The 27,426-nt window shown below is 53.4% G+C and overlaps 4 protein-coding genes across 7 annotated transcripts; 1 reads left to right on the top strand and 3 right to left on the bottom strand.

Annotated features, from left to right (window-relative positions):
* Positions 1 to 100: 100 nt before the first annotated feature.
* On the bottom strand, positions 101 to 8,251 carry CCNL2 (cyclin L2). Of its 3 annotated transcripts, NM_001034650.2 has the most exon segments (11): positions 117 to 1,113; positions 1,262 to 1,354; positions 1,435 to 1,546; positions 2,031 to 2,172; positions 2,255 to 2,359; positions 2,541 to 2,640; positions 5,099 to 5,163; positions 6,106 to 6,226; positions 6,980 to 7,089; positions 7,365 to 7,439; positions 7,914 to 8,251. In NM_001034650.2, coding segments are annotated over 11 exon segments (1,563 nt in total). In that variant the 5' UTR covers positions 8,199 to 8,251; the 3' UTR covers positions 117 to 758.
* Positions 8,252 to 10,479: 2,228 nt separating this feature from the next.
* Positions 10,480 to 13,519, bottom strand: MRPL20 (mitochondrial ribosomal protein L20). Its single transcript, NM_001038506.2, has 4 exons — positions 13,408 to 13,519; positions 13,212 to 13,322; positions 12,464 to 12,541; positions 10,480 to 10,888 (listed from the first exon to the last, which is right to left on the bottom strand). The coding sequence occupies exons 1-4, from the start codon at positions 13,492 to 13,494 to the stop codon at positions 10,715 to 10,717; spliced, it is 450 nt and encodes a 149-aa protein (NP_001033595.1). The 5' UTR covers positions 13,495 to 13,519; the 3' UTR covers positions 10,480 to 10,714.
* Positions 13,520 to 17,779: 4,260 nt separating this feature from the next.
* ANKRD65 (ankyrin repeat domain 65) lies at positions 17,780 to 20,727 on the bottom strand. Of its 2 annotated transcripts, XM_005217158.5 has the most exons (4): positions 20,359 to 20,611; positions 19,595 to 20,129; positions 18,506 to 18,827; positions 17,780 to 18,321 (listed from the first exon to the last, which is right to left on the bottom strand). In XM_005217158.5, the coding sequence occupies exons 1-4, from the start codon at positions 20,601 to 20,603 to the stop codon at positions 18,167 to 18,169; spliced, it is 1,257 nt and encodes a 418-aa protein (XP_005217215.1). In that variant the 5' UTR covers positions 20,604 to 20,611; the 3' UTR covers positions 17,780 to 18,166. The 2 variants fall into 2 exon arrangements, with proteins under 2 accessions (XP_005217215.1, NP_001095819.1); NM_001102349.1 differs by having other exon boundaries at positions 17,790 to 18,827; positions 20,359 to 20,727.
* Positions 20,728 to 23,401: 2,674 nt separating this feature from the next.
* Positions 23,402 to 26,711, top strand: TMEM88B (transmembrane protein 88B). The gene is made up of 2 exons (NM_001076958.1): positions 23,402 to 23,968; positions 24,779 to 26,711. The coding sequence occupies exons 1-2, from the start codon at positions 23,693 to 23,695 to the stop codon at positions 25,001 to 25,003; spliced, it is 501 nt and encodes a 166-aa protein (NP_001070426.1). The 5' UTR covers positions 23,402 to 23,692; the 3' UTR covers positions 25,004 to 26,711.
* The last annotated feature ends 715 nt before the right edge of the window (positions 26,712 to 27,426 follow it).

The raw sequence follows: 27,426 nt of genomic DNA, 5'->3' as shown, positions 1-27,426 counted from the left end.
CACAGTAATGAGATCAGAGAGGGGAGTGCAGACACATTGCTAGATCGGTGCTGCAGGCTGTGCAGGGGAGCAAACAATGAGAATGACAAACGACAAGCCCTTTAACTTTCCAAATGTCCTGAGTAGAGAGAATTGTTTATTTAATAACGTAAAATGCATATATAGGAAACTTCTCTAGAAGCTGGTGGCCTGCACTCAGCATCACACAGATAAAAATATACGACTTTCAACACAGATCTACCTTCACATTTTAAAAATCAGAATTCTCTACACGTTTTAAGCTGACAGTTCAAGTTCTCAGTTTTCATATATAGCTTTAACTCGTATTAAACACGTTTATTTACAACGTGGACAGAGTAAGGGGCTATTAAGGCCATTTTCTCATCATGAAACACTGCAAAATACATACATAGTATAACCTAATATAGGCAAAGGTTCGAAAAGTCATTTTCTTGGTTTGACGTAATTAAGTATGGGTTCGGGGGTGAACAGACAGCCTGTCGTAGCACCAAACCCCGCTGCTGGGACACGTGCCCCGCCTTTGCATCTAGCAGGGCTGCTGCTGAGGCGCTGGGCAAGAGCTGGGGGCTGGGCCCGGGCCAGACGAATGGGCACCTTGCCAGCCTCTCCATGCCATCTCCAAATTCATCACACTGTCCAGAGTCAACAACTATATCCAGAAAGAGTCACGCCCCAGGGCCAGCAGCTGAGGTGTCCACATCAAGGGCCAAAGCAGAGTCCTGCGGGGACCCCACCCCTCACCTTCGGTGCCTGCTGTGCCCAGGGTGGTCCCGCTCATAGCGATGGCCCGTTCGCTCATAAGACCGAGAACGCTCCCGTCGCTGTTCTCTATAGTAATGGCTTTTTTTCTTGTATTTTCCAGAAGTATCCGCCCGCTCCCGTGAGCGGCTCCGAGAGCGGGAGGAGCTCCGGCTCCGGGACTTGTGTGGCTTCTGGGTAGAGTACTTGCAGTCCTTGGATCTTCGGTAGCTCCGCACCTTGGAGCCTTTGTAGGGGGCGCCCCGGTGGGCCTGACGTGGTGGGGAGTCGCTCCGGCTCCGAGAGCGGCTCTGTGACTTGGACCCACCAGATGTGGAGCCACTGTCACTTTTCCTGTGAAGGAGACCACCAGGCAGGTGGGTAACCACCCATCCTGACCACTTGAGAGTCAGGAGCAACTGTCCCCAAGGAAAGGCCACACCGCTTCCCCAGGAAACATCCCGGTGCCTGCTGCAGCCCCGTGCACCCAAGCAGCACACACCTTCTCTTAGGGGACGCGGAACGTGACGGGGACCTTGAGTAGCTCTGCTCGTGACTCCCGCTCCGACTTCGACTCCCCTGCTCCTTCGGCAAGCTGAGAATAGGGCAGAGAATAGTTAAGACCTCAAGTCTCTCTAGCCGACCCCAGTACCATCTGGGCACGTGGCTACTCACCCGTTCACCGGACTGTCCGCCTTGGTTTTCTTCACACCCTCCACTTTCCTTTTGGTGTTCTTCACGGAGAGTGGGGAAGGCTTGTTTCCTTTGCCTTCTTTGGGGGATTCCACTAGAATCAATCACAAGAAGTTACAACTCAACAACTGCTCTGATGAGAAACAGGAATGCCGAGCAAGGTGAGGCCACTCCCAAGGGACTGCTGCTGCCAACTCTGACTTCTGGCTCCCAGCCCACTTCAGGACTTCAAGATGCAGGAAGACCACCTGTCTCACTCGCCAGGCCTCCGGGACTGGGGACAGGCATCATGCTTAACTCTAGGATCTGACAACAGGATCTACTCCTCCAGATTTATGAGACTTTCATCAAGGCAAACTACTTGGGTGAGCTGGGTAATGAGAGCCATTTCAGGAGCCTGTCCATACCCCTTACTAATGAAAACACAAGAACAGACTTCATAGGCGTTCCGTTCTTACTTCAAAGATTGCCTCTTGTTTGCTGGGGACTCTGGAGCCCTCAGGAGTGCTCAGACTAGCTGCAGATGTGATCCAAGAGAACTCAGGGTGGGAGGGCCACCCCTGGGAGGAGACGCTTACCAGGTTTGGGGGCAGGCGAGAACCGCGATGCACTGTCCAGCACCTGGGTGCTGCCGGGCAGCAGGCCCTTGGCCTGTGCCTTTGCCTCATCGAGGGCGTGCCTGCGCTTCTCCACTTCACTCTCCAGGTGAGTCAGATCAACCTAGAAAAGCCAGAGTGCATGATTCAGACCAGATGCTTCCAGTCAAAAACAGGTGCACACGTTACATGAAAAGACACAGAACCTTTTTCCGAGTATACAGCTGCAGGATTTTTAAGCAGATTTCTTGAATTTCTTCTTCAGTTGCTCCAAACAAAAGAAACCAATGGGGACGATTGGGTAAAGGGATCTGTAAACACAGAGGCCATCATCATTAACCATTCTTCATAGCCAACAAGATTCTCAGGGAAATAAAAACAAGCCTGATGGTCACCAACAAGTAGGCTTTTTATTGATGCCAGTAAACATAACTTGAAGCATAGCACACAGTTTACTGGGGTTGGTGACTCCCCAGGTGGCCCTGCACTGACCTCCAGCGTCCGGGCAGCAAGATAGATGCAGGCACAGGCGATGCTCTCAGGCTGGAACCTCACAAAAACATCTGTGCGAAGGCTGTCATTCATGTAGTTCCTGAAAACCAAACACAGCAAGAACTGAAACCCCTGGGCACGCACATGACACCCGTCTGCACTGTCGAGGTCAAGTCACTACTCCACTAACTAGTCTACGGCCAGGACTTAAGATCTAGACAGTCCTGTGATTCTCACAAGTTCATGGAGAAACGTCCCAGCTGCTTTTTCTGAATACAGGATAGGAAGATAGGGAAACTACTGAAATCTTTTAAAGCTGGCTGAATGTCAGAGAGTACATGTTGCTATGAAAGAGAACCAACTTTAACTTTACTTTTCCCTCTCAACCTTTGGCCTGCTCTCATGCAAAACGCAGTGCCTCAGAAAGACGTCTACTGTGGCAGCTCGACATATTTGATTAAGAACATTTAAATGCTCAAAATCCACAGTGCAGAGAAACATGCAAACTCAAATGAACGGGCTGAGCACAAAGCCTGCGAGGGCCTTTCTGAGACAAGTCGTCCTCTTGCGCTCCTTTTCCTGGAAGAGGTGCTCGCAGCGTGGCTTCTTCCACACGGGAGTCCACTTGACAAGGGGGAAAAACTCCCTTGGGTGCATGGGAACATCATGCAGAGGGCTCAGTGCCCAAAGGGAAATCCTCTTCTCAGGCTTATCAAAGAACCGTTTCCAAATTGTCCCATTTCAATAAGGAGTCTTAAAATGAACATTCATAAAATCAGATAAAAGCAACAAAATACTACAAGTTTCATCACAGTCAGTACATTTTTAACAGCTATCATATTAGAAGATATAAAAATACAAAACATTTGCATTTCTTAAAAGGTTAGAATTCTAATGCTGGCTACATTTTCAGCAATTTCATTTAGATACGTTTTTCTAAGATTTAAAAGACCAAAAGTCAAACCTCACATTAATTTTATCAATATTGCAAAAACACAAGAAAACAGAAAATATTGCAGAGATTCATTGCACAAGAGAACAGTTGAACAGGTCATACATTCATTGCTTCTAACATACCCCAATGATAGCAGGCTACACCCACAAGGGGCAGCCAAGTCATGCTGGGGCCTAACTGATGCACCCCCCACCCTGGTTATCTCTGCCCCAAATCCTGGAGAAGGTGACCTACGAACCCATGGAGAGCTTTCTCAGTGATAAATTCTACATCTGCCCACTAGGAGCACCTGGCTCTTAAGATCCCGCTCCAGGTACCCAGAAGGGACCAAAAAAACCTCGTGTGATGGAGCCAAGGCCGTATGTCCCCAGAGTTGCAAGTAAACAAACATTTAATAAATACAACCATCAGTAACTATTTTGGTTCTAATGAAAAAAACATTTAGTACTCAGTTGTAACATTATTAAACCATTAACTTTTATGTCCTTTAAAAAAAAGTCCTCACAACATATATTTAAAGTTACTATTTTTAAAATAAGTTACAATATAAACAGTGTCCATGGAATGATTTAAAGATGCACACCTTTTACAAAAATGTGTCAACCCTTAGCTGCTGAAAAGAGCAACTTCAGGACTTCCAGAAATAAATACCACCACCCACACTACAGTCTCAACTCCCACCAGCCGGTTTTCACAGCATCCCCTAGTTTGCTTTTTTTTTAAGAGAAAGGTACTGCATCTTTATTGCACAGGTAGAGCAGTTTCAAATGGACAAAATTCAAGTCAAGACAGTTATCAACTCTAATCAATACAATTACCAAGCACGACAGGATTAACAAGAAGCACAACCGTCAGAGAACCACAGCAGCAGTGGGCCAGCACTAGACTATCGTGCGCATACCACCATCTAGAGCCAGCCTTCGGTGGAGAGCCTGCACAGGGTTGGCTGAGGACGGCCGCTGTCCCCGCACCGAAGCGCTTGGACAGGAGAGGAGAAGTCTTAGTCACTTACCCTCAGAGGCTACCCTTTGATTGAAAGAGTACAGAAAAGAAAAGTCAAAATAGGTTCTCCATTAGCACAGCACAGCACCAGACAATTCAGGCAGCAAAAACATGACCCTTACAGACCTAACTCTATGGGAAAGCACCCAGCACTGAACCGTTACTTCAGGCTTCACTTCTAGTATATTAGCATACTGTTAAAAATCAGTCCCCAAATTGTAGGAAGGCCTTACACCCCGTTCCTCCCATACGATTTGCTTAATTGAGGCAGTGAGAAGCAAGTTCACGTTAGATATAAAACCACTAAGTCCACACTGCCAGCTGTGGAAAAGATCCCGACATGCCTAGTCAACAGCCCCCAAAGGGAAGCCCGCTGACTGCTCTCCTGGGGGGTTGGAGGGGGAAGGGTCACCTTACCGTTCCACCAGTGCCTGATATTTTGGGAATCTGGTTGGATTTACATGGCAGGAACACTGGGCACTTGGACAATTCCAGCCCACAACCAAGTCATGGGACCGACTACCCACTGCCCAGGTGCCTCAAATCAACATACTCCTGCACTGCCCTGCCTGGTCTCATATAACAAGGAAGGTCAACTCACCATGAAGTCTGGACCAGGTGTTGGTTACGCTCACACTCTAACACCTGAAGGTACATAACGATTATCTGGAAGATACGGGTTAGGCAGTTATTACCGAGAACCTTGAGAACCCAGAATTCAGATATTGAGGGTGTCCATGCAGCAAACAAGAGCCTCGTGCTAGATCCCAGGGCTGGCTCCCGTCACACGCCCGGTGCACAGTTCAGCTGGAGGGGAGTTTTTGCTGACGTGCGTGCTCCCTGCTTTTGAGCCAGGCACCAGGGAAGCACGGGAGGACCTAGCTGCGCTGAGCTGCTCGCGGCTGGGGCTCAGGCTCATTCTCATCTTCGACACATTCTCCACGAGTGAGAGTAGCCTGCCTGGAACGTTTCTGTACCCCAGCCGCTAACTTATACAAGGCATGGCATGAGAATACTTTCAGCAAATGAAGAAAAAGGTCTTAAATCTATGGTGAGTAATTTACCAAGATTCTGAATTAATGCCAGAAAGTCACACAAGTGAGAAAGAAGCTATGAGGAAACCCCCAATAAAAAGGGGACATAGAGAGAGGAAAACAGCACTCTGCGTTTGAAGGGAACACGGAAGATATGTGTGCTATCATATGCTCAACTGATACACGCTGTAAAACTGTCTTCCTTCACTTCCAAATAAACAGTTCAGAATTCTTCCAATTCCCCCATAAAAGAAAATAAAGTTATTACTTAAGCAGCTTTAGAAAATCAGCTGTTGACAAAGAAACAGTAAACTGACAAATTTCATTCTTACAAGTTCTTATCACTATTTCTGAAAGCTCAAACTTAAGAGAGATAACTTCCACCTCTTAAAAATATACTATTAAAATTAACATAATACGAGAAGACTGATGACAAAACGGTTATCTTTCAGAGTACAGGTATAAACTGGAAAACCAAATCAGGGACACATTTAATCCTTTGGGGTTCCCAATCTGGGTGGGAATGCAGCAGTCACTTTAGTGGGCTCACATGGCAACTGGGCCTCATACCCACCTTGTGAGGGTGCTTCACGTGGACGCAGAAACCCAGCTCCTTGAGAACTCGCCTTTCCGCCTTTATAATTTGATTCTTTAAGTTAACGTAATCTTGATCCAAGAGGAGAGGCACAGGTTTTCTACAAAGACAAAACACACAATCTGCATAAGAGTCAAACAAAACAGAGTCTATCAAATCCCACAGTGACAATCTACCATACACACAACACAGATGGAGTCAGGAAGTTCACTTCCTTTAACAAAACCATGAAGTCTTCCTCAAACCCCATGCTAACCTACTTATGCCTCAATAACCCTCTCCCTGTTTTCCTTACAGACAATAAACGTGGACTGAAGACTGGAGGGTCTCACCATCTCATCGCACAAAGACTGGACATCCTTTTTTGGGCTCAAGACATAAGCAGATGCACTGTGGATGAATGGAAATCGAAAGAACCCACAGAAGCACGATGCTTAAACAGCCAAAACTGTTTCACAAAGGACCTCCATTACCTGGAGCATTGGAAAGCCTGAGCCAAGGATGCTTCTAAATACCCTACAATACACAGGAAAGTACCCACAACAAAGACTCATCCAGCCCAAAATGAAAACAGTGCTGAGGTTTAGAACCAGCTCCAGAGCATCCAGGCTGACCAAACAGCCTCTTGGGCAACCAGGAAACCGATGTCAGCTGGACAAAAGCCACAGTCCCCTTCCTGCCGACAGTGGTTCCTTCACTGATTAACAGTATCTGAAGGGTACCTCCCAGCTGCCAGGCCTCCTTCTGGGCACAAGTGTAAAACCCCACACCCTAAATTTTGTCCCAGAAACTAGTGTAACAATAACTGAGAAAACACGGAGGCGGATGTCTATGACAGCGCTGATGGACTCACTTTTTCTCTCGCAGATGTCGAAGGCGATGAAACACGTTGATGACGTCCCGTATTCGCCTTGGAGCCTCTTCTATCTTGGAGGCCAGGTGAACACAGGCCATTGACACGTGCTGAAATGTAAGCGACGGGACAGAGGTTCGTTCCAAGGACCAGTCTCCAACAGCTGAAGAAAGGCGGTTAAGAGCAGAGGAGATACACCCGGAGAAAAAGGCCACTTGGGAGAGACCCCTCTATAGCAGGGAGCTTCCCAACACACCCCGCCCCAAATACAGCGAGCACTACAATTGCCAAGACCAGTACTCCTTCCTCTGAGCGATCGGCAACACCACAAACCCAGGTTTCCTGTCAACACGTTTCTGTGGGGAAGAAAGACGGGAAATCTCACCTCCATGGAATGCTTCACAAAGGACTTAGTGTAGAAGAACCGCTGGAACAACACCTGCCCGGTAGCCATGGCCACCTGCACAAGAGAAGGATTCCATCCTTTTCAGTTGCCCACTTCAAGGGTCTCAAATAAAACCACTGAGTTTCGCGAAACTCCTAATAAAGAACCAGAACCTAAAACGTTTTCTGCATCCACAAAGGTTCTTCGCATCCCGCTACCTCGCCTCCTTTATCACCTCTGGTGGGCTGCAGCAGGGGCGCTCCGGCCTTGGGTAGGCGCTGGGTCCAGGTCCCGGGCGGGGACACGGAACGGGGTAGGGGCTGAGTTCTCGGTGGGAATAAGGAGAGTGATCCGAGCAGGGTACCAGACGTCAGTAAGGAGTGGGGTTGGGATCCGGGTAGGGGGTCATTGCTGGGCCCGGATTCCGGGCAGACACACGAAGCAAGCTCCGGGTCCGATTCCGGCCCCTCCGCCAACAAAGGGCCTGGGAACCTTCCCGGAGCGGGCGCGGCGGTTACCTCGGCCCGAGGCTCGCGGCAGCTCCCTCACCTGCGGCAGGCGGAGCAGGATGCCGGCCGCCTGGATGAGCTCGCAGCCCACCACGCGGAGGTCGGTTTCCGTGTCGGTGTCGAGGCCACTCGACATGGACGGCGTGAAGCGGAGCTTGTCGTCGGGCAGAAGGCAGTTCTCCAACGTGATGAGCACCCCGGAGTACAGCCGGTCCCCGATCAACACCCCCTGTGACGCGGGGGCTGTGCCTCCGGAGCCCGGCGTGCCAGCCGGTACCGCGGGGGCCGTCGACCCTGGAGCCCCGGCCCCGGCCGCAGCCGCCATTTTGTGCCGCCGACTCTCTCTGGCTCCTTCCCGGCAGGGCGGCTCCTCCCGACGCTCTACGACCGCGACCGCCCCGCCCCGCCGCGTGCCATTGGTTCGACTGGCGCGCGGCTCGGGGTTCCCTTGTCCCGATTGGCTCTGATGCCTGTCCGTCAGCGGCGATACCGACGACGCAAGTCAGCGCGGGTAGGGGAAGGGGCTCGTTACCCAGTAGGCCCTGCGGCGCCCGGGCGAGACCGTCGTCTCGATCCCGACCCGGAAGTAGTCGCAGGGGCCGGCTCCCGGCGACTTTCCAGGTCTAACCGTTCGGGCGTGTCTTAGGATCCGCGCAGAGACCCGGGAGCTCGCGAAGTTCCCACCGCAGCCCCAGGCTTCCTAGGGGTCAAGCGGGTGCCGAGGGAGGCTGAAGGGGCCCGAGGGCAGCCCCTGATAAGCGGAGCCAGGCGAGATGCCCCTTGCCGCGAAGGCCCGCGGGGCGGGGGTGGGAGGCAGCTCTCCTTGCGTCTTTCGGGCGGGTGGTCCGGGCTTGAGTGGAGCTGTCAGACGTCTCCGAGGCCTCCGACCCTAAAGGATAGGCGCATGCGTGATAAGTTTTCCCAGCCCGCGCCCAGCAGCCACGGGATGCTGTTTCCCTGGTTAATTTGTGGCCGTCGGCACGGTGTTTACTGAGTAGAGGTTTTGGAGTACAGGTATTAACGCCAGACTCCCAAAGATCTCGCCTTCAGAATTGAGTCTAGAGAGAAGAGAGATGGTAGCTGGAAACGTTTAATTCGATGTTCCTACAAAGCACAGCAACTGCAAAGAGGCATGAAGCATGAGTTCCCCCGAGGCTGGCAGAAGAGCCAGGCTGCGATGCGGGGGTGGGAGGGCGCGGGCAGCACAGGAAGGGCTTGGACTTTTGTCTTACCAACAGCGGGGAGCCGTCCGGGGGTTTGACCCTCCATTTCTCATTGGTTGCACCAGGCGCTCTCAGGATTAGTGACTGCCAGCTTCTGGTGGGCGGTGGTGGTGGTGGTGCGGGTATGTGTGCCAGAACAGCCCACAGTTGTCTGCCTTCCTTTATCAAGATGAACAAAGGCAGCTCCTCCATAACAGTGCCTGTTACACAGAACTTCGTCCCCACGCCAGAGAGTTCCCTGTATCCTCCACCCTGTTGTCTTTCAACAAGAGCTGTTCACTGACGAGGTATGGAGTCAGGCACCGCATACTGTGTGGCAGAACAGGACTCAGCTCTCTGCCTTACAGTGCTTAGTCTAGTGGCCATCACTGAATATAACTAGGGCTAGAGGAGGCTTCCTGTTAGGAAGCCAGTGCAGTAATTGCAGCCGTAAGAGATACTTGCCCACATGAGGATGGAGGGAAGTGGGCAGACTCTAAAGGTTGCTAGGCAATGGGTGGCCAGGATTTGATTGGCCCCTTATTGAGTTGGAGGTGGGTGTGTCTGAGGAAGGACTGGCTTCCAAGGGTTGGCTGGCAAAGGATGGTGTTACACAGGACCCAGTGTGGGAGTTTTGGGGTGAGGGCGGTAAGCATAGGAGTCCGCAGACAGCGACTACTATAGTGGCCCTGAAGAGCTCTCCTAGAGCAGAGGGTGTGAGGGTGAGGTCAGAGTCCTGGAAGGTAGTGAGCCTGAGGTGGGGTGTATGTCACCCAGGGCTGACAGTGTCCCTAGATTGGGGGACTAGGAGATGGTTTTGGTGAGAGTTGTCAGGGAGTGGTGGGGCTGACTAGAGACCCAGTGACAGGCCAGAGCTAGAGGGCTCAGCAGATGAGGCTCCCACAGAGGACCAGAGGAAGGCCCTGTTACTAAGCATGAGGGGAGACACCTCTGCATGGCTGTGGTCAAAAGAGGTGGACAGGGCTGACCTGTGAAGCAGCCTCCATCAGCAGAGATTTCTGGCTTGATTCTGGAACTAATGAAGTCAAGTATTTGGATGAGAGACCAGAACCCTTACATTAAGGCTCCCCAGGTGATCTGATGGTCACTCCACCTGTGGAGCCTAAGGTGAGCCTGGGATCAGGAGAACCACCCTGCCTGCTGCCACTGCTGGTCTACAGCGAGGGAAACCAGCTGCTGCTCAATGGCTGAAGAGTTGAGCCAGGAGTCCCTACTGGAAACCAAAATGGGGTTGGGGGGCACTATAGCAAGGCCAGGGTCAGGCCTGGTGCACACCCCCAGCCTTCAGGAGAATCTAAGGTTCCCAGGGGAAGCCTCATCCTGGTAGCATCAACACCCAGTCAGGGCCCACCCAAAGCGTCTGTTGATACCAAAGAAGTTAACTCAAACACCACAGAAACTTTATTTACACAATACATACTTTACACAATCCATGTGAGATTTCTGAACCTGTGCCAATGAGGCAAGACAAGTCCTTTTCTCTTGGGCTTGTAACTGACATGTAAATTAACACAAATGCAAGTCAAACCTACAACTGTTGACAAGTAACTTGTAGTCCCTATTTTAGTATTATCATCACAGGGGGATGCTCAAAGGGCCGTTGGTATCAGCATCCCCCTCAGTGGTGCTGTGCCACCCTGGAAAAAATTCCTTCAGGCTCCTTCCCATCCCCCAAGGCAGCAACAAATCCTTCTTCTCGCCTTCTTTTGGACAAAGCAGCCAAAGATTTAAAAGTCTTTGGTTCATAGATGGCTAGATCTGCAAGTACTTTCCTGTTGAGCTCCACCTGGCACTGGGAAGAAAATCATAGTTTAGTATTTTAGCATTTCAGTGAAACATGAAACGACTGAATGCAGCTGATCACCCTGTGATTTCAGTCACCAACACATACTGCTTGAGCACCAGTTGGGGAGAGGGCATTGTGAGTCTTGTCCAAGTAGGACAAATGAGTAGAAGGGAAGGGCGCAGCTCCCAATGCCAGATTCCTGGCCTAAGTTATCCCTTTAAGAAAGGTGGGAGGAGGAAACCACAATTCCCATTGTATAAATGGTGAAAAGCGACACATGGAAAAGGTATGCGAGGCACAGAAGAACAAGGACCAAAACTGGGCATTCTGGGCTTCCCAGGTGGCTCAGTGGTGTGAAGAATCTGCCTGCCAATGCAGAAGACATGGGTTCGATCCCTAATCTGGGGAGATCCCACATGCAGTGGAGCAACTAAGCCTGTGTTGGCCTACTGCCCCTGCCCTACAAAAGAAGCCACTGCAATGAGAAGCCCACGTGCCACAGCTAGAGACTAGACCCTGTTCACCACGACTAGAGAGAGCCCACATGCAACAACAAAGACCAAGCACAGCCAGAAATAAAACTGGGTATTCCCAATTTCCATAAGAGAGACAAAGTCATCTGTTGAGTAAGATAATAGAAAACCAATGGACAGTGCCTGTGAGTCTGAGGTGCAGGAAAAAAAGGGGGGTGGTCTTGTGACATTAAATGCAGCTGTGCAGGAGTGACTCCTACCTAGGACCCCTGTGCAAAGTCCCTCTCCTTTCTGAGCCAGTTCCCCATGAGTAAAATGGAAGTGTCACACCTACACTTGCGCTGAGGATCTCTGTAAAGTGCTAGGCCCACCTGGCACAGGAAGAAACACAGCACCAACTCACCTACTCCCCGAGCTTTTTAAGAAAAAATTTAACTCATAAGAAAGCAGAGGGAGTAGGGACAGACTTCCTGGTGATCCAGTGGTTAAGTCTCTGCACTTTCACTGCAGAGGGTTCAGTTTCATCCCTGGTTAGGGTTAGGAATTGAATCCTGGCTGGGGGGAAGTTCCATATGTCATAGAGTGCAGCCAAAAAAGCAGAGGAAATGGCATACTGTCTAGATGCGAGTGAGTGAGATGTTCTGACACTTGCTTACTCTAACATTCCAATGTTTCGCTCCACTTAATTATGTTTCAACTTGATCTGCCACCTTGTCATAATTTATTCAACATGAAAAACTTGAAATTAAACTTCAAAGCAAAGTTTTTCTGTTTTTCATTCTTGATGGGGAAACAGCATGATTATGTCTTGGTACCACACACCCTATTACTAATTCTGCTACCAGCAGGGCAATGAAAGCAAGTGAGGTGAACCCACCAGAACCCCACCCCAAGAGTGAAAGCAGTGGGCCCCAATGCCAACTCAAGTCCTCTGTAATCTTGGATTTTTCTAATATTAATAAAGACACCCCTCCCCCCGCCCCCCCAAAAAAAGAATGAAAACCGTGTTAGGCTGCTAACACTTCACGGTGGAGCCTGCTAGAGCATGAAAACTAGACGGGCTGTAAAGACGTTTAATGTCTCGGCAGAACCACATCCTCGACCATACCTTAATCAAATTGAGGATGAATGCTGGGTATTTCAGACCATGTTCCTGGGAGGCAGCTGTAATTCGATTAATCCAGAGCTGAAATGACAAAACGTAGAAATGTTTGAGAACCAGCTGTATGTCACGTCCACACCTCCCAGCAAAGGTTCTGACTGAACTAAAAAATGTTTTTGTAAAAGCAAACGCAAAAGTCAGTGGCCTATTCAGGCTGCACTGCAAACAACAGTGAGCAAAGCCTGATGCCCTTTGTCCAAATGCCAGCTGTAAAGCTCACATCTCGCACATTCGAGCCGGAATACAAAAATCAGCGGGAGATGCTGGGGCAGACACCGCTCCGGGTGTAGAAAGAATCCATATGTGGGAATTACGACAGCCACTGAGACGGGTGCTACCAGGCAGGGACGGCGCGCTCCCGGGTAGAAGCTTCAGGGAGGTGAGCAGCGTGGAGGAGAGAAAGCGGGGGCCCACGAAGGGCCGGAGTTACATGGACAGGGGCATCCGCTCCAGGGGCATCGAGGGGTAGGCACTGCAGGGAAGCTGCGAGGGCGGGTAGGTGACGCGGGAGCTCTGAGTGTTCAGCAGGCTCCGCGCGCACCGCTGACCCCCGCACATAGCGTCCTGCACAGCCGGCCCCCAGGCGCTACGAGTGGACGGGTGCACGGGAGGGTTCGCCGGGTCGGGGCTACCCACGGCAGCAGGGCGCCGCGGGCTCGAGAGGGCAGAGTGAGGCCGACAGGGCCGCGCTTACCGTCCGCAGGTGCCTTTTCTTCAGACTGCGGGCTCGCGTGCACCGCACGAACGCTCGTGTCACAGCCCTGACGGCCAGCCGGTAGCACCGATTCTTCCTCCCCCGGAAGTGCTGGTTAAGAAACGAGAGAGGAGGCGGTCGGCGGCGCCCACGCACGCCGGGCCGGCCAGGGGAGCGGGGCGCGCGGCACACTCACCCGCGCGTGCTTCAGCACCTCCTGAACCCTCCAGTAGCGGTCGGTGATGCGGTTCCGCAGCCAGAGCGGCGCACTGAGAAAGACCATGACACCTGCACCGCCGTTCACCAACGCGTGCGTTGCTCTGCCGCCACACCCCTCGAGAGCTTCCGGGTCAACTCCGCCCTCTTTAAGGGAACGTCCGGGCCGTCGCGCGTGCGCTTCGGGCCTGCAGTGACAACCCGGTGTACGCATGCTCAGGCTGTGGGGCGCGGCATGGAGGAAAGGGTTGGGGCCCTGGTGGGGGCCACCCCGATGAGGCCGGGGGGTGCTCCCGCAGCAGGGTAGCAGAGAGTGGTTCCCTCTGCGGACCCGAGCAGCTCTGCTTTTCACAGGGGGCCAGAGTCTCCATTGGGCCACTGAGCTGCGCACTTTCAAATGATTGGAATGACAGGTTTTATCCTGTGTATTTTGTCACTGTTTTACCACAGGCCAACGCAGGAGACGTCGGTTTGTTCCCTGGATAGGCAGGATCCCCTGGAGAAGGAAATGCAACCCACACCAGTATTCTTGCTGGGAAATCCCATGGACAGAGGAGCCTGGTGGGCTACAGTCCATGAGGGTCACAGAGTTGGACCCGACTTAGCGACTGAACAACAACCACTATATTACCATTATTACAGAAAATAGTGAAGAGGGGCAAAGTGGGTGTGTGCAATTTATTAGTAACTTTTCATTTAAATGTAGTTTTGAGTTCGGTTCAGACGCTCAGTTGTGTCCGACTCTTTGTGACACCGTGGACTGTAGCATGCCAGGCTTCCCTGTCCATCACCAACTCCCAGAGCTTGCTCAAACTCATGTCCATCCAGTAGGTGATGCCATCCAACCATCTCTTCCTCTGTCGTCCGCTTCTCCTCCTGCCTTCAATCTTTCCCACCATTAGGGTCTTTTCCAATGAGTCAGTTCTTCACATCAGGTGGCCAAAGTATTGCAGTTTCAGCTTCAGCATCATCAGCCCTTCCAATGAATATTCAGGACTGATTTCCTTTAGGATGGACTGGTTGGATCTCCTTGCAGTCCAAGGAACTCTCAGGAGCCTTCTCCAACACCACAGTTCAAAAGCATCAATTCTTCAGCATTCAGCTTTCTTTATAGTCCAACTCTCACATCCACACATGACTACTGGAAAAACCATAGCTTTGACTGGATGGACCTTTGTCGGCAAAGTAATGTCTCTGCTTTTTAATGTTCTGTCTAGGTTGGTCATAGCTTTTCTTCCAAGGTGCAAATGTCTTTTAATTTCATGGCTGCAGTCACCATCTGCAGTGATTTTGGAACCCAAGAAAATGAACTCTGTCACAGTTTCCATTTTTCCCCATCTATTTGCCATGAAGTAATAGGACCAGATGACATGATCTTTGTTGTCTGAATGTTAAGTTTTAAGCCAGCTTTTTCACTCTCCTCTTTCACTTTCATCAAGAGGCTCTTTAGTTCCTCTTCACTTTCTGCCATAAGGGTGGTGTCATCTGCATATCTGACGTTATTGATATTTCTCTGGGCAATCTTGATTCTGGCTTGTGCTTCATACAGCCCTGCATTTCACATGATGTGCTCTGCATCTAAGTTAAATAAGCGGGGTGACACTATACAGCCTCATGTACTCCTTTCCCAATTTGGAACCAGTCCATTGTTTCATGTCTGGTTCTAACTTACACAAAAGTTGGAAGACTAGTCCCCAAAACTCCTCAATATGCATTACCCAAATGCACCAGTTGTTTAATTTGCTCCATTTTTTAATCATTCTCTCTATAGTTGTTTATAAAAACATTAGTGGGGATTTCTTCTGGTCCATTCAAGAGGAAGTTGGAGACAGCTAAATACGTCACAGTATGTTTCCTAAGAACAAAAACATTCTCATACAAATCACAGCACAATGATCGAAATCAGGAAATTTACCAGAAAATAATGCTGTCTAGTCCACACTCATTTCTGTCCAAAGTTCTTACCGCTTTTATCTCTGTCCAGGATCACACTCTGCATTTTTGGTCTTAATCTGGAATAGTTCCTCAGCCTTTCTTTGTCTTTTTTGACCTTGGCATTCTTGAAGAGTACAGGCTAGTTATTTTGCAGAGTGCCTTTCAACCAGAGTTTGTGTGATGCTTCCTTGTAATTAGAATCAGGTTACACATTTTCGGCAGAATACTGGAGAAATTATATTGTGTCCTTGGTATGGGGTGTCAGGGGACCATGATGGCAGCCTGTCCCAACACAGGTAATGTCAGCTTTGACCACTTGGTATGGTTGCCAGGTTTATGTTTCAACTAATACGTAGTTTGTAGGGAAATACTTCATGAGTCATCCCAGGCCTTCCTGTAAGCATGTGCAGAGGCCAGGTAGGAGCACAGAGGTGTACTGTGTCGTGCATGTGAGAGAGGGAGAATGCAGACTGGTCAACATCTCGGCCAGCACAACAGTTCTGGAGCAAAGACTGCCTAGAAGGGAAGCCTTGTGTTGGGCAGAGATGGCCAGACCCTGGCACCTGTGCTGTGCTCAGCCAGCATTGGGGCCACTAGGAGAAGTATGCCTTCAGCTGAAATGCTGCCATGGACTTGAAGCTCCACAAGGTGGGGGCGGGGAGGTTCTTGAATGGATGTCTGAGCAGCCTCTTTGTGGCCAGCAGGCTCTAAGACCACTTGTACTCACTCACTTGGGTGTCCATCATTGACTTTATAACTCTTTCCATATTTATTGACATTCTCTTTAAAGAAGAGCCTTCCCTTGGGGCTCTAGATAGTGTTGAAAGGATGCATCCAGAAGGTGGTGGTCCAGCGACAAGGGAAGTGTTGACTCAGCCAGGCAGAGGGTCAGCACGTGCCAGACCCAGTATGGGCAAGGTCAGCAAAAGGCCAGAGTGGTGGGAGCAGAGCCAGTGCAGGTCCAGGGCCAGTGAGCAAGTCAGCAGCAGAGGCCAGAAACCGAGGCTGGTGAGGATGTATGGCCCCTGGAGGTCGAGGAAGGACTCTTGATGTCCTGGGTACCACGGGCTTCCTCATAGTATGGTGGCCACAGGACAGGACAACGCAGCCTGGTCACCTTCTCAGCCCACCCTGGAAGGTCACATAGCATGGCTTTGGCAGTGCTAGGGCACTGGACTAGTCACAAAAGTCTGCTCAAAAGGAGGAGACCCAGACTTCAGCTCTGGATGGGAGGAACAAGGGGATCCCACTGGAAGGAGTGCATTTGACAGCCAAGATCACTGGGGTATCAACAAACACCATACGCTATGTTTGGTCTACACTCCATGAGAGGGAGCCCCTGGGGGATCATGCCGTAGGATTATGGCTATTGTTCTGAGAAGAGCCCCCGGGAGTCACAGGTTAAACCAGAAGATTGGTTAGGCTGAGGGCAGGAAAAGCTGACTGTTGCTGGCCTGGACGTGGTGGATGCAGTGGGAGAGGTGAGAGTTAGTCAGGCTGGGGGTATGCTCTAAGGTTGAGACCACAGGCTGTGCTGGAGATTGGTTGTAGGTCCATCCTGAAGCTTTTTTTTTTTTTTAATCCTGCAGCTTTAAAAACCAGCCTGGGACTTCTCTGGCGGTCCAGTGGTTAAGACTCCATGCTTCCACTGCAGGGGGCAGGGGTTCCATCCCTGGTCAGGGAACTAAGATGCTATAGATCCTACATGCCACGCTGTGCAGCCAACAAAGCACAACCATCCTTATTTTGATGGCTCCAGACGTCACTTGAGCCCCACCTCTCCCCACATCTCATCTCCTGTGCATCTGCTCTCCCACCCACCCCTCCACCTAGCCCAGCCTCTCTAGGAGTCATTTTTATGTCTCCCTTTCCCTGGCCCCCCATGTTCAACCATCAGCAAGTCCAGAGGGCTGTGCCAACAGAATCACCCAAATTCTGCCTGCTTCTCCCACCTCCACTGTTGTGCTGCCACCATTTCACTGGTCTCCAGGGTTCCCCCTTCCTAGATATGGTCCACTCAGCACTTGGGGGCCTGGAACCAAAGAGACCATGTCACAGGCACACCAACTCTCCAAAGGTTTACATTATTTTGTGAGTAAAATCCAAGTGTTCCCAGGGCTGCCGCACAGAGACACTACTTTGATACAACTCTCACTTTTGAAAGACAAAATCTGTCCTCTAGAGCTTTTCTTCTAGAAAAACAGAATAAGGGCACTGGTATTCTCTGAGGATACAGCGGTGGGCAATCAGAAACAGCTGTCTCTCTGTATCTGTTGTATTGCAGAGATGACTGAGTGACAGGGAGAGGCTAAAGCCATTGAAAACAGATTCTTATGCCTTATGTCACCAAAGGTGGGGGGCACACCACGCTGCACAGGGACATGGGCAGGAGCACTGGTGTCGACCGGGAGGCAGAATCAGGGGCCCTGGGAAGGCTCAGGCCTTTATTGGGGTTCCGGCAGGAATGGCAGGGCAGGGCAGGGAAACAGTTTGGGATTGGTTTGTGTGATAATTCACTGGGCCTTGGTGCACAGAAGCATGTGTGGCCCTGGGTGATTCTGGGCAGGAGGACGTCAGCTGGGCACATGAGAGAAGGCAGTTCAGGGGGTGGGTCAGGTGGCAGGGCAGAACAGCTGGCCGTTTGTTTGGCCCCATCATTTGTGAGTGGGCGCCAACAGACAAACACTGAATCTAAGAAAACACAGTAAGAGCATCAGCGTGCACAGAGGGCACACCAGGGGTGACACACCCACGGTGGACAGACAAAGCGGAGACCATCGGGTTTCTGTCAGTTCTGTCATGACTCAGTCTCTCCACTGCAGAGAGTGGAGAAGGCCTGAGCTGCAGGGGTGAGTGGCTCTGGGAGTCAGTGGAGCTGCTCCTGGTCCAGCGACACATTTGTTGCTCAGGCTCCAGCCACTGCCTCTGTCTCCTGGAGGAACCTCTGGGCTCTTCTCCCCTGCACCAGCAGAGAGAAGCCTGAGCACACCCTGAAGGCCATGGAAGCCCGGAGCCTTTTGTCCTGCTTTGGCCCTGCCACCCCAGGGCCCTGTGCCCCTAGGACTCCTCTTGTTCTCCACAGAGGGCAGGCCACAAGTCCTGGGCCATATCCCCCCACCGTGTCCGCAGGGTGGGGCTGGCACCTCGGCTCAGCAAAAGCTCTGCAGTGGGGCCATGGCCATGCTCCATGGCGAGATGCAGGGGGGTCTTGTGGAGCCAGCCAGCGGCATTGATCTCTGCACCCCTGTCTAGGAGGTGGCCAGTGACCTCTATGTGGCCTCCCCGGGCAGCATGGTGCAGGGGGGTGAGGCCCAACAGGTCCTGAGAATCCACTTCTGCTCCCCAGGCGGCCAGCAGCTGGACGGCAAGCAGATGTCCACCCGCAGCAGCCCTGTGGAGTGCAGAGCGGCCATGCCTGTCCGTGAGGCTTGGGTCTGCCCCGTGCTCAAGCAGCACCTCCATGTCCTGGAAGAGAAGAGGGCAGGGGCTAGGCTGCTGGCTGTGTTAACCACGTAGCACCCAGCTGCCCTTGGCCTCTCCTTTCTTGACACTGCTTCCTTATTTGGTCACCCTGATGCTGCGAAAGATTGAAGGCAAAAGGAGAAGAGCGCAGCAGAGGATGAGATGGTTGGAAAGCATCACCAACTCAACGGACATGAACTTGGGCAAACTCCAGGAGATAGTGAGGAACAGGGAGGCCTGGAGTGCTGCAGTCCATGGGGTTGCAAAGAGTCAGACACAACTCAGCGACTGAACAACAAATAGCACCTATGTGGGCTTCCCAGGTGGCGCTGTGGTAAAGAATCTGCATGCCAATACAGGAAACATAAAAGATGCGTGTTCGATCCCTGGGTCAGGAAGATCCCCTGGAGGAGGGCATGGAACCCACTCCAGTATTCTTGCCTGGAGAATCCCACGAACAGAGGAGCCTGGAGAGGTACGGTCCATAGGGTCACAAATAGTAGGACACAACTGAATCAACTTAGCACTCAGGCATGACACCTGCAGAGGCTCTACTTGGAGACTGCCACTGCCCCCTAATGGTCCTGACTTCCCTGCCGCCCATCCTCCCTGCTGGCTCAAACAGGCCTGCCCCTTGCACAATAAATATTGGTGCTACCACCCGGCTCCCTCCCTGGGCTTCCAGGAGCCAATATCCAAGGGCGGCGGGGGTTGGTGGCTGGCCTCTCTCCGCCACCCGCTCTATCACTCGGAGGCTGGGCCAGGATTACCTGCCTGCGGCCCAGGCCGGCCGCGACGCCCAGCACAGTGGCCCCCACACCGTCCCGGGCGTCCACCGGCGCCCCTTGCGCCAGAAGGAGACGAAGCGCAGTTGCGCGCCCAGCCGCGGCCGCCACGAGCAGGACGCTGTCTAGGCGCGCGCCGCCGTTGGCTCCCAGCAGCTCGAGCACCGCCATCTGGCCTCCCGCGGCCGCCCAGTGCCCCGCAGTCCAGCCGCGCGCGTCTGCCGCTGTTGGGCCCGGGTGAGGCGCCGCCAGCAGGTGCCCAACCATCAGCGTGCGGCCCAGCGCGGCGGCCCAGTGCAGCGGTGTGAGGCCGGCCAGGCAACGTGCATTCGCCGGCGCCCCGCGCCGCAGCAGCAGCTCTGCCACCCGCGACGGCCCGTGCCAGGCGGCTTCGTGCAGCGGTGTGCGCCCCGCGCGGTCTGCGGCTCCGACCTGGGCCCCGCGCTGCAGCAGGAGACGCACCAGCGACACGTGGCCGCGCAAAACCGCCAGGTGGAGCGGAGTTCGGCCCGCGCCATCCCTGTGGGGCAGGTATGGGCGGTGAGGGTGAGGGCTGGATCCAGAACCAGGCCACTGTCTCCGGCCCCTGCCCCCTGCTGGGGAAAGAAACTCAAACTGGCTACCTTTGCCCAGGAAGGACCCCCTCTACCCACCGGGAATCCCTGCTTCCCCCTACCACTGAAGGGACAGCAGCCACCACCCCACCAGATACCTGTGAAGATACCTGGTCCTGCCCCCACGGGGCTCACCTCTCCTCCACACTGGCCCCTTGCCGCAGCAGCTGAGTCACCAGGCCCGTGTGACCCTTCCACACAGCCTGCAGCAGGTGCCCCCAGGCCTGTGGGGTGCTGGGCCCCTGTGTCCCAGCTCCCAGAGCCTCCTCAGAGCCCAGATCCAACCACCGCAGTTCCTGCTCCGCCCCTGCCTCTGTCAGGTCCTGCTCCCCAGGCTCTGAGACCCCAGAGTCCATCTGGAAACAACATGAATCAGGCATGGTTGCTGGAGGCCCAGGCTGGCCCCAGTCCAGTCCTCCGGCTGGGGGTCCTCTTTATGCTGTCCTGGCCCAGCCACAGGCCCTTTCATGAAACTCCTTCCGCAGGAGCTGAGATGGGAGATCTGTCCAGGAAGGTAGGTAGCTGGAACTGCAGTTGGGGCGGCGGGGAGAGGGGCAGGGCAGGGAAGTGGGGGCCTCTGGGGGCCAGGCGAACGGCCAGCTCTCCACACTGTTTACCCAGCAACTTAGGGGGAGGCCCTGCCTGCCACAGCCTGTGTCCCAGCAGCCTTCAGCCCCTGCCAACCGCCAGGGCCTCTGACTTGTCCTCCCTCCCAGGAGATAAAGGCCAGGCAGGCAGGAACCTGCCCGTGGACTACAGCTCCTCGAAGAGCACAGCCTTTGATGTGCCACGATTTGCCCCCCAGGAGGCACCCACATGCCTTTCCTTGGATCCCTCCCTCTGGCCCTGCCCCCCAGCCCCACTCCTGTCCCTGCTGGCTAAGACTGGGCCGAGTGGACTGGGTGCCAGCAGCCGGCAAAAGCCAGAAAAACAAGGGTGTCAGCTCTGTGTGCCCTGCCTGCACAGGATGACCTGGGAAGATGCTGAAAGCAGCAGGGCCAGATGACGGGACACAAGCACTTGGGGTGGGGTGGGAAGGGCACCCTGTTGCTGAGGAGAAGCGCCCGTATCCTGGGCACTGGGGGACTATCCTATCCCTCATCAGAGCCAGGGAAGCTCAAAACTCTCCTGGTGGCCTCTCCACAGGCAGAAAGCAGCAAGAGTGGGCTGTGAGGCCTGTCCCCGCAGCCTCTACCACAGCCAGGGCACTGCAGCTTGCTCAGGTGACCACTGGATGTCAGGGCACCTACACAGAGCTGTCCCCCAGGGCCAGAGGCCTCTGTTGGTCTCAAGCATGCAGGGCCCACAGCCAGAGCTCAGCTGTTTGTTGAAAGAGTGAATGATTGAGTGGAGGACCAGAGGAGAGGGCGGGGCTTAAAAGGAGATGAGACAGAGATCCTTGCTGTCTGAACTCTCTCCACCCAAAGGTTATCATCTGCAGCATTTTTTTTTAACCCCAACTTTGTTATCAGAAACATCCCCTGGAGAAGGGAAAGGCTACCCACTCCAGTATCCTGCCCTGGAGGATGCCATGGACTGTATAGTCCATGGGGTCACAGAGGGTCGGTTGTGACTGAGCGACTTTCACTTTCACTATCAGAATAAATAGTTACTGTGACATCTTCCACGTGTGCGCCAGTGTAAATAGTTCAATTGCACACATACAGGCAGCAGGGCTTGGCATGCACTGCCAGGGACCTCAGCAGATTTCCCGGCCAGAGTGTCTCCACTGATGCTGAAAGCTCAGCTTCTCTGTACACTGGTTCCAAATCAAATCTCAGAGGCAGAGTTTGGGTTGAAGTAGAAAAAGTGAAAGTGATATCGCTCAGTTATGTCTGATTCTTTGCGACCCCATGGACTGTAGCCTACAACGCTCCTCCGTCCATGGGATTTTCCAGGCAAGAGTACTGGAGTGGGTTGCCATTTCCTTCTCCAGAGGATCTTCCAAACCCAGGGATCAAACCTGGGTCTCCCGCATTGTAGGCAGATGCTTTATCATCTGAGCCACCAGGAAAGTCCATAGGAGTCAGCATTTTTAACCTTCAGGTCCAACTGGTCTGGGGTCTACATGCTTATGGGCAGTATTCCATTGTTAATTGTTAACTTCTCCCACAGGCAGAAGTTTTCTGCAAAAACTTAGGGGTTTCATTATCTGCAAAATAACTCAAAGAAATTGTGTGTATCCCTTGATGGGGAAACAGGACCTTGCTCCAAGGCTGCTCCTGATGGTTTCTCTCTGGTCTCCCATTCCCTCCCTTCCCTAATGAACAACGGCTTGAATCTGCCCATTGGAACTCAGGGAAGGTCATGGAGGCTGAGTGAAGGCTGTTCCCTATGATCAAAGAAATGGGGGACACAAAGGCTTTGTGCCCTGGAGCCCCACACGGTGTCACCACCAGCGTCCCTTGAACGAATTGTTCACTGTCACTATCATCGTCTGCATCCCTGCCTGGTGAAAGGGTGCTGGTGAACTTGAGAGACCTGGAGAGTGTTAGGAATGGAAGGGATGAGGTGGACTGTGTGGGAAGGGAAAGAGAAACTTTCCCATCTGGTATCACCCAGCCTCCTTCGTCCAGCTCCCAGACAACCTACTCAGTGTGTAAGTGTCAACTACTCACCTAAGTGCCCTTTAAAATGCTGTAGGTTGTGCACAAAACCCCCAGGAGACTGTTAGGTGCTAACTATATTTTGGTAACATTTGGAGAAATTAGGGTTTTTGGAAGGGCTAGGAATGCTTTTCCCCCCTTACTTGAAATAATGGAGTACACACTCCCCCTGTTTTCAGGATGGATTGGATTCTGACAAAAAGGATGCCTGTGGTGGCAGCTGCCATTATTGAGTGCCTACTGTGTGCTGAGTCCCACACAAGCATTTCACATGCACTTCTCATATGCCTTCTCAACAGGCTTGCATCTGTTGGGGCTGTTTCTCTGATGCTGAGAGGGGCCAGGTGTGGGGGATGAAGCGACCAGGGGGACTAGGGCTGAGAGGTGGGTTGGGTGTTGACCTCTCTGAGGCAGCTACTGATGGGGCAATTAATTGCCAGTTGAGACTGATGAAATGAAGTCATTGTGTGCAGGGGCTGGAAGCGGGGAGAGGGCGGAACCCAGAGGGAGGAGGGCCCAGTGCAGAGTTGTCAGGACAGCTGTGAAGGCTCTGACCAGAGCACGCAGGGGCCGGCAGAGAGACTGGCCAGGGCCAGAGCTGTAGGAACCTGGCAGAGAGAGAGGGTCAGCCTGGCAACAGGGACCTGCCGCTCAAGTGTGGCCCTGGAGACAGATGGTCAGGGGTGCAACTACCTGGGCCAGGGTCCTTTCCTCCAGCTGGGTTCACTTTTCGGTTGCTAGAATCTGAGCAGAGATCTGACCTGGTGACTAGGATTAAAAGGTTGCTAATCTGACGGGGGTGAGGGGCTTCAGTCCTGCCACGTGACTGCTGCTGTGAGCTCACCAGGCCCACTGCTGGGGGCATGAGTGATCAGGAGAGGGAGACAGAGGAGGATGAGGGAGGAGACCCTTCAGACACAGCACCCATGCTGCCCCAGAGGCTTCCTGACCACCAGGCTTCAGACCTGATGTCCCCAGGGTGGGCAAGCCTGGCTGCCCGAGGCCTGGGGACCCTGCTGTTCCAAGGATGGGCCTTGGCCCGGCTCCTGCTCCACCTGCTGCTGCCTGCAGCTGTGTTCCTGCTGGTGCTGCTGCCTGCAGCTGCCGTCGTGTACCTGGGATTCCTGTGTCACTCGAGGGTGAGCTGAGCCTTCCCTGGGCAAGACTGGGGAACTGTCTGGGGTCCTTGGGAGTGCGGGTGCTCCTCCCTAAAGAGCCCTTTCTTCTGCCAAGCCCCCCACCCTGCCACGGGCCACAGCAAAAGAAGAGCTTTTGTTTGCCAACAAGGGGATGGATCTCTCCCTTCTTTGAGGCCTCTCAGCCTTGTACCAGGGGCCACCAGGGCCTGGACAGCTGGGCAGGGTGGGGAGAGGAGAAGGCTTCCAGGAAGAGGAGATAAAGATATTGTCGGATTTAACCAGTCCACAGCCCCCACCCCTCAGGCCCCTCAAAACAGCCCCTCTGAGGATCCATCCTACTGGGGGATGGGTTTCCCCACCTGTGGAATGGGCTATGGCTAGGTCTGGGATGGGGAGGGTATAGGTAGGTGGGCCCCGTGTGCCTCTTTCTGTAGGCACACAGCAGGGGAGGGGGACCAAACGCTGGCTGCAGAAGAGAAGGTTGACACCAGCTGGGGGCACCCCGAGGTAGGGCTTCGGAATCAGATGCCAGCGTAGGGAAGGACCATGGAGAGCACAGAGAGGAGGAAGGCGGAGGTTGGGGAGCCAGCGAGCTATTCTCTGAGCCTCTCCTCAGGGGACTCCTACTCCGGTCATTTACCGCCCGGTCCCCCATCTCCCATCCTCGGCTAGGAAATGTCTGGCCCACAGCCAGCCCCAGCCCCTGCACCCTACCCATCCCCCTCTTCTCTGCCCGATCTCGGGCCCCGCCCCGGAACTGAGACCCCCCCCCCCTCCACCAACCCGCCTGACCATCCGCCCGGTTCTCAGGTCCACCCGGCGCCCCGCCCCGCGTGCCGCGCGCTGCTGTCCGACCGCGGCTCCGCGGCAGTCATTGTGTTGGGCTTCCTCTCGCTGCCTCCGCTGCTGGTGCTCGCCTCGGCCGCTCGCGCCCGCCTGGCACGACGCCTCCACTCGCTGCTGCCGCCCCCTACTTGGAGCCCCGGACCCCACCGCCAGTCCGACGGGGAGAAGCAGCTCTGCGCCTGGGTGTGACCCCAGAAGCCTCTTCAAATCCCGGAGGCCCTCGAACTACCCTGTGTCCCCCATCAGTGGCCCCAGGCTGGCGAGCTCAAGGGTCTGCGTTCAAATCCCTGCCCGGCAAGCGCGACCGCAGTGCTCAGACGTGCCGCGAGGTGGCACCGGACTCCCCCGGAACTGAGCGGCCCTTCCCCACCCTCGCCCGACCCCGCACTCTCCGCAGCAGCCGAGAGGCTGGGACGCCCCCCAGGGAGCAGGGAGATGGCCCTCAGAGAAGGGGCGCGAGGCCAGACTCTGAGAAAAGCGGCCCTCCTGGCTTCTACCTCTGCGACTGCCCAAGGCTCCTGTGCCCCGACAACGGGCAGACCCTGCGGGCCGCCGTCTGGTCAGCGAGTTGTAGAGCTGGGGAGGCTTGCTCCGGAGACTTCCACACTCCACGGTTACCGAGGTTCAACAGCCAGAGCAGCGGAGTGTGCAGGGCTCAGCCGGAGGCCTGCATCAGCTTAGAGCAAGGGCTCTGTCAGTTCCTCTAATTTTAAGATATTTTCCGTCTTTTGTGTTTTTTGCTTTCAAGCATGTTTCTGGTTTATTCCTTTGGTACACACTGTGTTTGTTTCCCGTTCCTAGGGATTCACATCTTTCATCAGTAGTGCAGGATTCTCAACCATTATTTCTTCAATTCTGCCTCATTCATTCCACATATTCTTTCTTGGGAAACACCTACTGCATTAATACTTCCTGTCAGTTCATTTCTCTTCTGTGTCTTCCTTCTTGTCTCCTTGTGCTGCACGTGTTTTGGGCAATTTCCTCGTCTTCCTCTAATAGTTCACTAAGCACTGGTTGTGTCCAATCTGCTGATTGTCCTCCTATCCAAAAAGAGCCTAGCCGGCTAGGGTCTATGGAGTCCGGAAGAGTCGGACACGACCGAGCGACTAAACGCACATCTACAAGTTATACTGTCTGTGTGCTAAATCGAGTCCAGCTCTTTTCGACCCTGGGAACACTAGCCTGCCAGGCTCCTCTGTCCATGGGATTCTCCAGGCATGAATACTGTAGTGGGTTGCCATGCCCTGCTCCAGGGGATCTTCCCGACCCAGGGATCGAACCCATGTCTCTTAGGTCTCCTGCATTGGCAGGTAGGTTGTTTACCACTAGCGCCACCTGGGAAGCTCAAAAGTTATACTACTAATTTCTTATTCACATCTGATCATTTTGATGGTCTCTTGGTGCATGGTTGTGTTTTGGAATCCAGCAGGAACATTTCACACAGTTATTTTATAGTCTGCACTTAGCAACTACACTTCCTTTGCCTTGGGGTCTAAATCTGTTATTTGTTGTTTCTGCTGACTCAGTAATTGCATGTTGTTTCTTTGATGTTTGTACTTGGTAAGCGTCAGCCCACACCTGTGAAAATTCTGCAGCCATGTCCCTCCAGAGAGGATGCCCTTGTGAGGCGTGCCCAGCCTGTGTCCCTATTACGGACCTGGTTGGTAGCCTACCATGCACGTGGGCCTGTGGCCCTCATGTGGTGTGGGTCTCCATCCTGTGTTCAGGGAATTCTCTGCTTTCCTGTTTGTTTCACTTCAGCATCCTGGTTTATGTTCACTATTCTTCAGTTTGTTTATTTATATACTTCTTTTTAGTGTTTCTTGGAGGGGAGGGGGCTTGGAGAGATCTACTTCCTTGTAAGCCCAGCAGTGTATTAAAGATGTGTTTGTTGTAATTTGTCCAGAATCTAGTAATAGCTGGAAGACCTTGGGAAGGTCCTAGCACACTCTGTTGCCAGCAGGACTCCACCTGTGACCAGGAGACCAGGGTCCAGATGTGCCCAAGGTTGAGGCTCAGCTGTGGCTTGAACAGGGCCCGGAGCGGGCCTGGCTCAGGTCCAGCAGGAGTCCTTGGGGTTTTCCAATTGTCTGTGGCCAGTCACACGGGAGCCTGGCTGGCTGCCCCATGCCCAAGGAGAGCTTTCCTGGTCTGAGACCGCCCTCCCCCTCCTGCCTAGGGTCGGGCTGCTCTGGCCAAGCGTTGAGGATAAGGGCTCTCCTGAGGATCCGCCTGGCCCTGGAGTCATCAAAACAACAGCTGGGCTTGGTGGGGGTGGGGAGGCCACCCTGGGGAGCTCAGCTGCTGAGCTGCCTTTCAGAAGGTGGATCCTGGCTTCCCAGGCCTACCCAAGCCCCACATGGCCTCCAGCTGGCCCCGGGGACAGCCTGCCTCAGCTCTAACTACCACCCACTCAAAAAAGGAACGCTTGTTGGGGGCTGTGGAAGGTTGATGGAGGAGCCTAGTGGTCTGCTTTGGGGCATTAGCTGTCAGGGTGGGGAAAGTAGAGGGTAGAGGCTGTGAGCTACTGGGTGGGCCAAGATGAGACCCTCACTTTGGGGAAAAAAAATCTCTGCAAGCACCCTGGCCCTTGCCCAGCCATTGTGCACCTG

Source organism: Bos taurus, chromosome 16, assembly GCF_002263795.3.
Source record: "Bos taurus isolate L1 Dominette 01449 registration number 42190680 breed Hereford chromosome 16, ARS-UCD2.0, whole genome shotgun sequence".
NCBI lineage: Eukaryota > Metazoa > Chordata > Mammalia > Artiodactyla > Bovidae > Bos > Bos taurus.
Note: the sequence above shows the minus strand (reverse complement) of the source record. Positions and strands in the feature narration are given on the sequence as shown.